The following is a 13307-nucleotide window of genomic DNA, read 5'->3' as shown; positions in this document are numbered from 1 at the left end:
GTACACTGTTTGTGCAACAAGTCAATATGATTGATAACATGTATAGCCTATAAAATGTTTCCCTGTCACTATATACCTCTGTGTCAGCCACTCCTATTTAAATGACTGTTGACAACTCCAAGCCTCTGCCTACTTTTCAACAATACCCGCTTCAGCTAGAGGTACTGAACAGAATAAGACCTATGTTGATGAAAAATTAGTCAACAGTCAATCTAAAGGAGAAATAGAGAATTTTATTCGAGACAACCTGAGGATTAGAACCACAGAAGTTGTTCAGAAAACTCTGAGGACTATTCCGCCTGTTATAAGTTGTATACATTTTTGAGACAAAGGGTCGTACATCAAAATGACACACTGACATCTTACATAAAGTTCACCAAAGATACATAGTCCAGATCTGCACATAGGAAGCAGCACCAGGTCACCATGACCCCTTACAAAATTAGGAAAGAATTAAGAATGTTATCGTCTAGGAGTTACATTGCTGGCATCGAGAAGGAAAAAATGGATCTTTATGGTTGAGCAGACATTCCTGCCTTTGAGGAGTGTTGTAGTTTATCTTAGGACAGGGCCGAAAGTAAGCTCATCACACGACATGAACTGTGCCGAAACACAGCAGTAGAGGGCTGCCGCTCGCTCAGGCAAAACAGCGCCGTCTGTCCTGTTGTGGTAGCTTTTATTAAAGCATTATCTAGGTTTACACTTTACGACTTGTTTTTTTAACATTTCAGAAGTGCCAAAGCAGCAACCTATGTTTTTATTAATTATACAAGCAATAATGGGCTTTCGTGAGAACCTGCCGTGCTTCGTCCTTGAGCGCAAAAGCAGCACCAAGTTCCCACCATTATTTTGATTATACTGAAGTAGCACAAGGACATTTCCTTGCGTTCCCACCACTCTGATTAGACTGAGGACATCTCATGGATCAGTGCCCAAAGCACTCAATGCTTCTTCGTAAGCCCCCGGTTTGCCGCGGGGGGGCTCAAAGCATTCAGGACTGTTCACAGCTCTGGCTTATTCACATGCCCCCGGTTTGCCGGGGTGGGGGGGGGCTCAAAGCAATCAGGACTGTTTGTAGTTCTGGCTTATTCGTCAGCCCCCGGTTTGTTGCAAAGGGGGGCTCATGGGTCCTGTCTCCTTTCCATGTCCTCAGTTATTCCACTACCTTTCTCCCTTTTTGTTTTGTAATTTTTGCAGCATCAAGGAAAACACAGCAGCTTGTTGCGATGTTGCATGGCGGGTGACTTTCAGTCGTCGTCGGACTATAATTAAACATATGATTATTATTATAATGAGCATTAGCAATCCTGCAGTAGAAGCTGTTATGGCTATAATACCCATGACAGCTGCAATCAACATTTCTATAAATCTTTTATTTTTTTAATGTATCAGTTAAATATTGTAAAACAGTCATAGGAAGAGATTTTTGCCATTTCCTTCCAAGATTGACAGGAAGCCAAAGACCTGTCCGAGCTCGTAAGATATACAAACTTTCAGTAGATACGTTAAAAGATATACTAGAGGGCTTCCCTGGTGGCACAGTGGTTGAGAGTCCGCCTGCCGATGCAGGGGACACGGGTTCGCACCCCGGTCCGGGAGGATCCCTCATGCCGCGGAGCGGCTGGGCCCGTGAGCCATGGCCGCTGAGCCTGCGCATCCGGAGCCTGTTGCTCCGCAACGGGAGAGGCCACAACAGTGAGAGGCCTGCATACCGCAAAAAAAAAAAAAAAAAGATATACTAGAGTTAATGCAGGTATACAGAGAGCAATTTTTACGTATTATAATACCTTGAGTCTCATTCCATACAGCTGGTCCCTTTAACAATATATAAGGTAATTTCACACAACTACGAGTATATCGAGTAACATTTTTATGAAAAGTCAAACTATGATTTCCAGATTTGTTAACCATATGTCCTACCCAGGCATTAATCTTTTTCAAAGCTGTCATAAGCTTCCATAAATCCTTTTGGATAGGATATCCATTTAAATGAGGACCAGGAGGAGAAAACCCTCCTGCATGCCATACTATGGTATCATTAATAGTATTGTTATAAATAGTGTTATCCTTTCTGTGCTAGTATAAATTTTTCAGACCGCTTTTTCCTTGGGTGGAGCCAAAAGGGCTCCAATCAATGACGCTTCCCCAAGAAGTATTAACAAGAACCCGAGCCATATCTCCTCGGCATCGAGTCCAATGGATCCAATCCGATAATCGATCCACAAGAGGCACCTGACATGGAGGCAAATAAGGTGCGGAAACATTCTCATTAAGAGTGGAATTAGAACTTTCAAAACTATAAGCACCCAAAAGATATAACCCATGATATCTGCTTTTATTTTTGACAACACTTAACCATGTCTGATAATTCATTTTAAGGCAATGATCTCCCTTTCCCATACAAATAGGAGGTCCATTAACACCCACCGTGTAATTTTCTATTATCCTTCCTTCTTCTTCCGGCTTCAAAGGGCCTCTATCATCAAAAGGACCAGGCAACCATCCAGACTCATTTACATATACAAGAATTGGGGCATCCCACTAGGTAACCCCTATATTAAGAGGAGGGTTAGGAATATAAGTCCAATAAGTATGGTTAGTACAATTTACCTCATTGGCTGATATGTTTATTACTTTTGCAGACAACATTGCCAACATGGCTACAAAAAGATTGGTGCTAGTGAGGGGTTTACCCTGTGAAATGACAAGATTTTTGGCAGTGTCTGCAAACTTTTTTATTTGCCCCCAGGTCAATGGAGGTGCCTTCTTCTTTCCACCAAGTAGTAGTCTTGGCAAGCGCCTTTTAATCCTGAGGAATTAATGTTTTTGGAAGCATACCTAAACAAAAGACCTTGAACATAATTAGAATGCATCCCATATGCATTAATGGCTTCTTTTAGCATTTAAAAAATTTTTACATTATGAGGGCTATATTTAACGTTCATATAGCCATTCGGAAATTGATCATTAGCAGGCATAGCTTGTCTAACAATAGGGAAAGCAAAAAATGATTCAGAATATTGCTTTTCTTCCGTATTCATCTCTTCTTCCAACAATAGTCTATTAAATTTAGGTTTTAGAGGAAAGTGAAACTGACGAGAGGCTCCAACAGGATAAGCTGCTAATTCTAAAGGAGGAGTCGAAGGAATAGTAGGACATGGCTCCTGATATGAGGGAGTGCTAGCATTATTTTTATTTTTTTCCAATTTAACCATCAAATTTTTTTAGCTTTGAAAGTATATCAGAAATCTCATTCTGTTGAGGAAGTGGCATCTCATTTTGTTTGTTAGTCTGCTCCTAACCTTTATCATCGTCAGAAAAAGCCCCTTCATCACTGGAATCTGAAAAATCCTCTCCTGTCTTAGACACAAGGGGAGGAGGCGGAGGAAGGTCCTCTATAGGAGACTCACGAAACAGAGTATGAAAAGCAGCAGAATGATCGGGAGCAGAATTCGGACGCTGAGGGCGCGCCCCATTTTCATTTTCCGTCTCAGATTGTAATGGTTCCAGGGCAAGGGAAATTAATTTACAAAGAGACCAAATATGGACAGATATAGGGTCTCCATGCTGATGAGCTCTACTTAAGGCTCGCATAACCTGTTTTCAAACTTTTAAATTTAACTGGTTATGACCAGTAGATTGAAACCAGTAACAATGTTTACGTACCAGCGCAAACAATTCATCAAAAGATTCTGGTTTCACTTTCACTCCTGAACTCCATAATAACTGTTTTAGGAGTTTAATGTATTGACAGTCTACTGAATGGTATTTCCCCATTACAGTTACTCTACTGTTGCCGAAGGTTTTGCTTACTCTGAGCGGACCAATTTCCCCTTCGGTCCCGCGATCACGCGATTACTTACCTTCAGGTCCCTGTTCGGGCGCCAAATGTTGTAGTTTATCTTAGGACAGGGCCGAAAGTAAGCTCATCACACGACATGAATTGTGCCGAAACACAGCAGTAGAGGGCTGCCGCTCGCTCAGGTAAAACAGCGCCATCTGTCCTGCTGTGGTAGCTTTTATTAAAGCATTATCTAGGTTTACACTTTACGACTTGTTTTTTTTAACATTTCAGAAGTGCCAAAGCAGCAACCTATGTTTTTATTAATTATACAAGCAATAATTGGCTTTCTTGAGAACCTGCCGTGCTTCGTCCTTGAGCGCAAAAGCAGCACCAAGTTCCCACCATTATCTTGATTATACTGAAGTAGCACAAGGACATTTCCTTGCGTTCCCACCACTCTGATTAGACTGAGGACATCTCATGGATCAGTGCCCAAAGCACTCAATGCTTCTTCGCAGGCCCCCGGTTTGCCGGTGGGGGGGGCTCCAAGCAATCAGGACTGTTTGTAGTTCTGGCTTATTCGCCAGCCCCCAGTTTGTTGGGGGGGCTCATGGGTCGCGTCTCCTTTCCCCGTCCTCAGTTATTCCAGAGGACGTCTGGCTAATGCGTAATGCAGATGCACATTGCCCACTGGGGAGGGCCCAATACGGGTAGGGAGTACGTTATGCTTAAATTTTCTTATCCTGCCTTAAAACATAAGATCTCCCCCAGGGCTACTGTGTCCCGTTCTCTCTTCCCGGCTGGAGTCACTAGAGCGCCTAGGGACATGTCATGCCTGGCAATGGCCAGAGCTTCTTCCACTAGGGAAGGGCTGGTGCTGCTCTGCAGGCAAACAGGAGGCCCGAGAGGGCGGGTCCATGCTGGAAAGGTAGTGTTGTGTGGCTCACTGCACCTGACAACGAGAGGACAGGCTGGTGCGCCCGACAGAAACCCAGTGGGCTCCTGCTGTACACTCGTCCCGAGAGAGGGGTTTCTGGGGAAAGAGGAGGGCCTTGTGTCCGTCATTTCATACAACTCTGGTCTGGAGACCATCAATAAGAGTAAATAAGAAAATTCCTGCTCACACAGGAATGATGAATCAGCCATACACGGACTGAGCACTGACTGTATACCCACTGTCACACAATGAGAGGACAGGCTCACAGTATAGGTCCCTGGACTCTCCCTCAGCACCTCATATCCCCACAGACCAAGGCGGAGCCTGCAGAGCACAGAGTGGGCACCGACTGGATATGCGCAGCCTACATCTGTACTGCAGCCTCTCCAGAGTACAGGTATGCCACTCTACTCTAGGGGCGCAGGAAAGCCGCTGCAATGGAAAAAAAATTTGGAGACGGTCCATAGTTAGCTTTCTTGGTTCATCAAAATTTTATTAACAAAACCAGAGTGGGGGAGGCAAAGGTACGGAGACTCCGCAAGCCCTCCCAGGCACAGAGAAGAGAGGCAGAACAGACAAGGACGTGAGGAAGTTCTGAGGCCCTGTGGTAAGGGCAAACAGGTGGTCAAACGGTGCACGGGCACAGGCAGAAACTCAGGGACCCTGGGAGGAACATGAATAGCAGACCAGACAAATGGGGGCTCCGGGGCCGCTCCCGCCCGCGCCGCAGGGCGGGAGGGCGTCTGGACCGCTGGGGCTCAGCGGTCGGCGCTGGAGCGCAGGTCGGTCGTGAGCGGGTCGTGCTGGATGGTTTGGTGCAGCATCAGGGCCAGTAAGCCCGCCCGGTTGGTCATGGCGGTGCGGACGTTGCGCTCTTGCTCAAACAGCTCGTCTAGCTTGTACCACTGCCGGGGGAGCAGGGGGAGCCGTGACAAGGGGATCCCCGAGCCACCCCCCCTCCCCCCGCATCTGCCGCCGAGACCTACCACGCGCACGCGCTCCAGGTCCACCTCGGCACGCCGCAGCTTCTCCCAGCAGTAGTGGCGGTTGCACTGGCGCTTAGGCAGGCGGCAGAACTCACCCGTGAGCTCAAAGACGTCACGTACAAGGGGGCACCCGCATACCTCGTCAGCTGGCACCTGCGGGGAGACCGGGGTGGGCGTGAGTGCGGAGCGGCGAGGCTGGGAGGAGGACAGGAGTGGGGGCTGGGGGGTGGGAAGGAAAGGCGAGGTGGGGGGAGTAGGAAGGGGTGCAACAGGGAAAGGAGAGGCACGGAGGGCGAGGAGGCAGGGCAAGTGGGGGCTGTGGAAGTGGGCCGGCAGGAAGAAGGGAAGCGGGAGAGGGAGGAAGGGAGAAGTGTGGCCCGGGGGGAAGGGAGGGGGACAGAATGGGGAAAGCTGAGGGAAAAGCTTACTTTGGGGTCCCGTGAGTGCTCGGGGCACAGCACCTGGAGCCGCTTACAGTATGTCTTGCTCTGAGGATTGTAGACATCGCAGAAGAGTCGTGTGGCCCTGGGGGTGTGGAGCAGAGAAGGTAGCAGAGAAGGCAGCAGAGGAAGCGGAGGGTGGCGCCCAGGCCCGGCCCCGCTAACCCCCGCAGTGCCCACACTCACCCCTCGATGCGGGTCGGGTACATGGACCCAAAGGACGTCTGGCTTTCGTACTGGAGGGGTGAGCACAAACGGAGGGACTGTGGATGTGCGCCGCATGCACCCCCACCCCCAGGGACCCAGGGGCATCCCCACACCGTCCACCCCCCTCAGGCCGACACCCTGACCTTGGCATAACAGCGCTCCATGTGGCGCAAGGCAACACGTGGGTTGATGGGGTGCCCACAGGAGACACAGAAGATCTGCAGGTCCGTGTCATCGCTGTCACCCTCATTGCTCTGCACGGGGTGGAGGAGACGATGAGGCCAGGCGGGAGCAGGTATTGGGCCCTGCGCCGCTGCCGCACCCATGCCCGCTCACCTCCTCGTCCTCGCGCACAGCCTGCTGTTTGGCCCGCAGGATAATGGCCTCGAGCTCGTGGAATCGGCGCTCCATTTCCTGAAGGCGGGTGCGGGCGCTCTGCTGCTCCCGGCGGATGCGTTCGAGCAGCTTCTTGCCATGCTCCTCAGCAATGCAGGGGCTCTGCTGCCACTGCTGGATGCGCTGGGGGAGGATCTCGTAGATGCGGCTGCAGGGAGGCAGTGAATTGGGTGAGCAGTGTGATCCAGGGGCGCAGAGCAGACGGGTGACTCAGCGGTGAAAGGTGAGGAACCAGGTGACTGAAGGGTAGATGGCTGGGCGGACAGACAGACAGATGCGGGAGCAGGTGGATGGCCCGGTGGGTGCTGGGTGACTGAATGGTGACTGACTGGCAGACACACAGGGGGCTCTGGCCATGCCCCACCCTGTACTCCCTGACTCCCCTGAACCCTCCAGCAATGACTCACTTGGCTGCCAGCTTCATGCCGCAGTCGTCTGAGCAATACTTGGAGCCGGGCTGGGCAGCGCGCACACAGCCAGGGCCCAGGCACTGCGGCAGCGATGCAGGGTCCTTGGCGTCAGTGCGCTCCGGGTGTTTCCATTTGTCCTTGTGCTTCTGCTTCTGCCGATGCCGCTTGTATCTTTCTTCCTTCTGTGGGACAAGATGGGCCAGGGCAGGGCGCAGCTGAAGTCAGCCCCGCACCCGTTTCCCCCTGCACCCCAGCCCTTCAGCCCCTGACCTTCGCCCTCCCTCCCCACACCCACTGCACCCTCTCGGTCACCTTCTTCTCAGACTTCTTCTCCCGACGCTTCACGTGCTTCACTTTCACCGCCCTCTTCCGCAGCGCAGGGTCCAGGAACGGGGACTCCTCCGTGTCACTCATCCAGGGCTGCAAGTGAGGCACACGCTGATTCACCTGCTCCACTCGTGACTTCCCTGCCACCTGCTCGGTCCCCACGTCAGTATTCCGTACCCTCTGCCTCCTCTCTCCTCATCATGGATACTCTCTGCTTCTGTAACCACTACCCTTCCACGTGGGACGCTCTGTCTACTCACCAGGCCATGGTCATCAAAGGCCCCCGCACAGAAGTCCTGGTACAGGTCAGGGTCCAGGGGGAGGTCCTCGTCCGAGAGTGGCTCGGGTGTAGCCATAGCCTCAGGCAGCTCCTTGACCGCTGCTGCTGCCACTGCCCCCTCGTCCTCGCGGAGGCGCCCCAGCTTCTGCGATGGCTGTGGCTGCTGCTGGGTGGGCAGTGGCCGGCGAGGCCTTGGCAGGGACTCTGAGGGCATCACCGGCGAGAGCTGCAGGGCAGAATCTCAGGACTGGCCCTGACCGCCCTGCCCGCAGGCCCCGCCCGCCCTGGGGGGCTGGACTCACCGAGGAAGGGAAGTACTTGTACGATTCCTGTGCCGGCAGGAGGAAGGCCCAGGTCAGCCCCAGGTGGATGGAGGGGGCCCTGCCCTAGCCCTTCCCACAAGTGCCCGACTCCCAACAACTAGCCCCGCCTCACCTCCCTAGACACACCAGCGCCCCCCGCCCCCCATCGCCAGGACACGCTCGGCCCTGCCCCAGCTGCGCTGACACGTCTGACCACCTAGGAACGCCTGGCCCTACCCTGCGCATCTGGGGTTGCGGACTCCCCTGCTAGCCCAGTACATCTGGTCACGACCCACTCGTCTGAACCAGCCAGGTCCTTCCCCACCTGTCCATATGCGATTAGGCCCCACCTCACCCGGCCCACCCATCCTAGCCTCAATCAGCTCTTCCCAGACATCCTGGCCCCCCACCCGACCCTGCCCAGCTCTGCCCATGCTCACCCGGGCCCGAAGCTGGCACTGACGCAGCCGGCACTTCTGCCGGATCTTGTTGGGGCCCCCAAACTTCTTCATGTCTCGGCAGAAGTCACAGTGGCCACAGTCCTCGGTGCGCCGGCAGGCCTCACACTCCCCACACATACGGGCTGACCGTTTGATCTGCTGCTGCTGCTGCTGGTGATGCTAGCAAGAGGCGCCCGCAACACAGCTCAGGAACCGAGCAGGGCCTGAGATGGGATCACCTCCCCTAACCCAGCCATCGCGGCCACTCACCTGGCTGGGTGTGGCCACCAGGGGCTGTGGAGAGGATTTGTGGGGCGAAGCAGAGCCCCGAGCAAGCATGGCCCCAACCCCTGCCCCTGACCCCGCCCGGCGCTGCAGGTCCAAATCCGGGGCAGGTCTCTTGCGCCCTCCACCCTCATCCCGGGGCTCACTGCCGTCTCGCTCAGTGCTGTCCCGCTCCCGTGACTTCTTGTGCCGATAGCGGATCTCCAGCTTGGGGTCCTTCTCTGCGGGGTAGAGGGTGGAGCCAGCGTGGGTTGGCACCAGGGGATGTGGGTGGCACCAGAACTCTTTCTTCCTCTTCTCTCCTCTTCGGTCCCACCCACCTGCTCTGTCTCCCTACTCGAGGGCAGAGCTGTCCCTTCCAGTGGAGCTTTCTATCACAGCTCACGATGGAGCCTCCATTCCGGCTTAGCACTGACCAACAATCACTCTGCCCACAGACACAGATCACTACTCCCCGTGAACCACCCTCCCATTAAGGCTTCTCCTTCTCCTCCCTGGCAGCCCCAGCTGCCTGCCCTGTCCACTCCGGCCCCTCACCTCGGCACTCCCGGCAGTACCACTCCCGGATGGCCTTGGCCATCTTCTCAGTGATCCGGATGCAGTCCCCATGAAACCACTCATTGCAGTTGTCACAGCCGCTGCGGAGCATGGGGCGAGTGAGGGAGATGTGAGGGGCCAGACCCATCGGCCTCTCCCCACCCGGCCAGGTGTCCATCCCGCCCACCGCTCCGCGGCTCACATCATGAAGCAGTTGATGTCTGGTTTGCGGCAGATGCAGTAGATGGGCGCGTTTTCCCCGTTCTCTGACTTGCTGTCCTCCCCGGCATCTGGAGGCTCTGGGTCTGAAGCATCCGCCTCCTGTGGGAGCCCCCAACATGGCTCCTTAGAGAACCCCCATCATGATGCCTCATCCCTCCAGTACAGCTCCATCTCGGCTCACCACAGACCTCAACAGTCTGCCAATAGACTTCCCACCATGGCTCCTCATAAATTTCTCCACCATAGCCCCCACAGACCACCCCCCCCACTCACCGCTGACACCCCCTTAGCCTGCTTATAAATCCCCATCACTCTGCCTCTGAACTTCCAATCGCTTACCCCACTGACACCCCATCACTCTATTCACCCACTGAGCCAGCTGCTGCCCGTTACAGACACCGCATCACTCACCACATTTTGCCCTCGTCATGGCATCTCACAGACCCCCATCACCGGGTCTCAAGACAGCACGGTCCCCTCAGATCCTCCGTTACTAACCTCACAGACAACCCCGCCCCCCTAGATCCCCCGATACAGACTCATCACGGCTCACTCCAGACTGCCCAGTACAACACTTCGCAAACCCCTCATCACTCCGCACAAAGAACCCCCCATTCGGACCCCCAAGAAACTACCACTAAACTTCCATTACGGACCCGCATAATGGCTCATCACATAACTCTCAGACGGTTCACACACGAGTAAAAAATCTGACCAGCAGACCCCCAACATTCTAAGGCTCGAAACAGTCCCCCGCCCCATTCTGCCCACTGACTCTCGTTATGGTTCACCACAAACCCCCATGCGTCTGCCGATGGACACCACCATTTCCAGCCCCACTGACCTCTACCGCCGACTCCCTCCTGGGACCTCGTACTCACCATCTCTCTGCTCCCAGCGCACCCCTTCACGAACCCCGCCAGCGACCCGCGAACCTACACAGACCCTCAGCGTCGTCCCGGGCCGTTGCAAAAGCGCCCACCAGCACTTCCGGTTTTGGTCGCGCCTCCCAGGCACTACTGCGCAGGCCCAGTGCGTCGGCTCCGCGACAAACAAGTCGGTCGCCCGCCTAGAGCTCCGACAGTCTCTCAGGCGCCGCCATCTTGACTACTGAGACCGTACAGCGGCGAGTCCATACATTCTCAGGAAACATGGCCACGCCTGTATTTCTGGACGCCTCCATCTTGGAGTCTGATTCCGTAAGATGGCGTAGTCCGTACGTTCACTGGCAACACATGGCAGCGTGCTAATCGCTTCCGAGAGGGCGCCGCCATCTTGGCGGTCGATTCCGGCGCCAGCAGCTGGTACTGCCTAGATGTTCACAGGGAAAGGGGCCCGTTTTAGGAACACTACCTGGATTAAGTCGCTCTCATATCACCGTAGAATCATTTTTCCCTTCTGCATGTACTAATCGGCGCCGGCATACTGTGTGCCTTACGCTGGGAAGGAAAGCAGTCCCTTTGTCATATGCCTCCCACATTACCTCTGATTGAAGAAATCTTTGTATATTGGGGGCTGGGGAAGCCAGTCAGGCTTATACCTGATGTGGCCTGAACTTTATGTAAACTGGAACAGCCTGACTTACGGTCTGTCAAATATATGTTGTACATTTGTTTTAACCATTACAGTAAAGCATGCTCACTCTGACAACAGGGAGAAATGCTTCCCTTCCTATGACACCGTTGCTAGTATTCCTTGGAAGATAAAGTTCCCGTCCCAGATGCCAAGGTCATGCGCACTCACTGTGTATCTGATAATTTGTAACTATATATCTCTGTTGAAACCTTGAAGGAATGTACCTCTGTCATGTCTGATATATGTTCTTTGTTCTGACATGGTATAAAACCGCTGAAATGGGCTTCCCTGGTGGCGCAGTGGTTGAGAGTCCGCCTGCCGATGCAGGGGACGTGGGTTCGTGTCCCGGTCCGGGAGGATCCCACATGCCGCGGAGCTGCTGGGCCCATGAGCCAAGGCCGCTGGGCCTGCGCGTCCAGAGCCTGTGCTCCGCAACGGGAGAGGCCCGCGTACCGCAAAAAAAAAAAAAAAAAATTGCTGAATACCATGCTTCTCTGGAGTGTTTTCTTCCTCGGTGGAGGCTGCACTCCTGGGCCAGTCCTCATCTTAGAGCAAGTAAAACTCTCTTATATTCTTTAATATAGATTGTTCGTTGATATCTGTGTTGCTACCTCCCACCACTCTTTCCAGCTGTCACACTCCTCCCAGCAGTTCCTTAGCCAGGCCTCGCAAGATGATTCAGCCTCTGGGCCTCTACAGCAGCATTCATCCATCAGAATTAGTCCAGAGCAACAATCGATGGCCATAAATGATGGTGACCTGACCATCTCTGGTGAGAATGGTTGGACCAAAGTAGACTTTGAAATCAGGGACCACCAGCTTCACCAAGTCTTCCTCTGACCACACACAATGGGTCTGTCACTTGGGGTGCTTAGCCAATGAACACACCAAGAACTTTCAATTAAAGCAGAAGCATTTATTACTAGCGACAAGTAAGGAGACAGGGAGATAGCTCTCAAAGCACTGTGTCAAAAAAAAAAAAAAAAAGGGACTTGCCTGCTGGTAAAACTGCGCTTCAAATGCAGGGGCCATGGGTTCGATCCCTGGTGGGGGAAATAGGATCCCACATGCCACGCGGTGTGGCAAAAAAAAAAAAAAAATCACTGTGTCCCTGGGGAGTTTTAAGCCCGGGAAGGCATGATCATGATAATGAGGCAAAGGTTACTCTAGGTTGCCCAAAACTGCAAGTAAGTAGGTGCTTGGTTACTTGTTCTCACTGTGGTATCTTGTTTACTGGAATGCACTGTAACTTTTTTGGAACATCTGGTGTCTGCAGCTTTCTGCAAATTAATGGCTAGTTTCTGCAAAACAAAGCACACTTTGGTTTAATCCCATCTCATCCCTACTGCTGCCTAGCTGACACCCACCACTACCGGAGCATAGATTTCCTCAATTCCTGGTGATGTCCCCTTTGGTTCTCTTGTTTCATATGTATTTAGTATTCTCTCCTATAAAGTTAATTTTTTTTTTTTAATTTTTAAATTTTAAAAAAAAATTATGTATAATCAAAAATCTGTACAGATCAGAGAACTAGACATCTCTTCAGGGTAATGCTCTAACCTGGGCAACCATGAAAATCAAGTGGGGTACAAAACGTCAGTACACCTGCCCCCCTCCACACACACACTGGATACGGAAGTTGTGGTCATTATAAATGTCCACATGTCCACGTTCAAAGTCAAAATGACTTTCTTTCAGGTTGAGGAGAAGGGTCTGGGGAAAATGAAAATTTTCACCCTTGGCTGAGAGTTTTTCTGGCTTTCTTGGCTCTGGACATAGTAGCAACTTTTTTGCTATTCGTGGTTTAGACTTGATTTTTTTTTCACCTTTCCTAAACATTTTTACTCATGGTCTCTTCCACACTGTCACAGACACCAAGACACAGAGGCTACAGCATGGGTTCTGTGACCTCCTCCCCAAAGGGGTTTTTAACCCGCTAAACAGAGACCTTCAGATCCAGCATAAGACTTGCCTCATTTTTATTTATTAATGTAGAATTAAATTTAATTTTTAATTTAGTTTTTCATTTAATGTATTAAATTAACTTTAGTATAGTTGAATATGTGTTGGTAAGGTACTTAGATAAATTTATTTTATTACCATCAATTAATGAATTTTATATAATTCAATTTTATTACAGTTTGATGTAGGAAAATAAGTTTAAGGCAATATAGTTCAA

General features: G+C 51.9%; 1 protein-coding gene across 1 annotated transcript; it reads right to left on the bottom strand.

Moving 5' to 3' along the window:
• Positions 1-5192: 5192 nt before the first annotated feature.
• Positions 5193-10551, bottom strand: CXXC1 (CXXC finger protein 1). Its single transcript, XM_065889664.1, has 15 exons — positions 10435-10551; positions 9534-9652; positions 9332-9432; positions 8780-9015; positions 8510-8689; positions 8070-8096; positions 7748-7993; positions 7473-7580; positions 7158-7342; positions 6691-6898; positions 6498-6608; positions 6334-6383; positions 6136-6232; positions 5708-5860; positions 5193-5626 (listed from the first exon to the last, which is right to left on the bottom strand). The coding sequence occupies exons 1-15, from the start codon at positions 10435-10437 to the stop codon at positions 5480-5482; spliced, it is 1971 nt and encodes a 656-aa protein (XP_065745736.1). The 5' UTR covers positions 10438-10551; the 3' UTR covers positions 5193-5479.
• Between the last annotated feature and the right edge of the window lie 2756 nt (positions 10552-13307).

This window comes from Phocoena phocoena, chromosome 13, assembly GCF_963924675.1.
Source record: "Phocoena phocoena chromosome 13, mPhoPho1.1, whole genome shotgun sequence".
Lineage (NCBI taxonomy): Eukaryota > Metazoa > Chordata > Mammalia > Artiodactyla > Phocoenidae > Phocoena > Phocoena phocoena.
The sequence above is the reverse complement of the archived record's forward strand: the minus strand, read 5'-3'. Positions and strand labels throughout refer to the sequence as shown.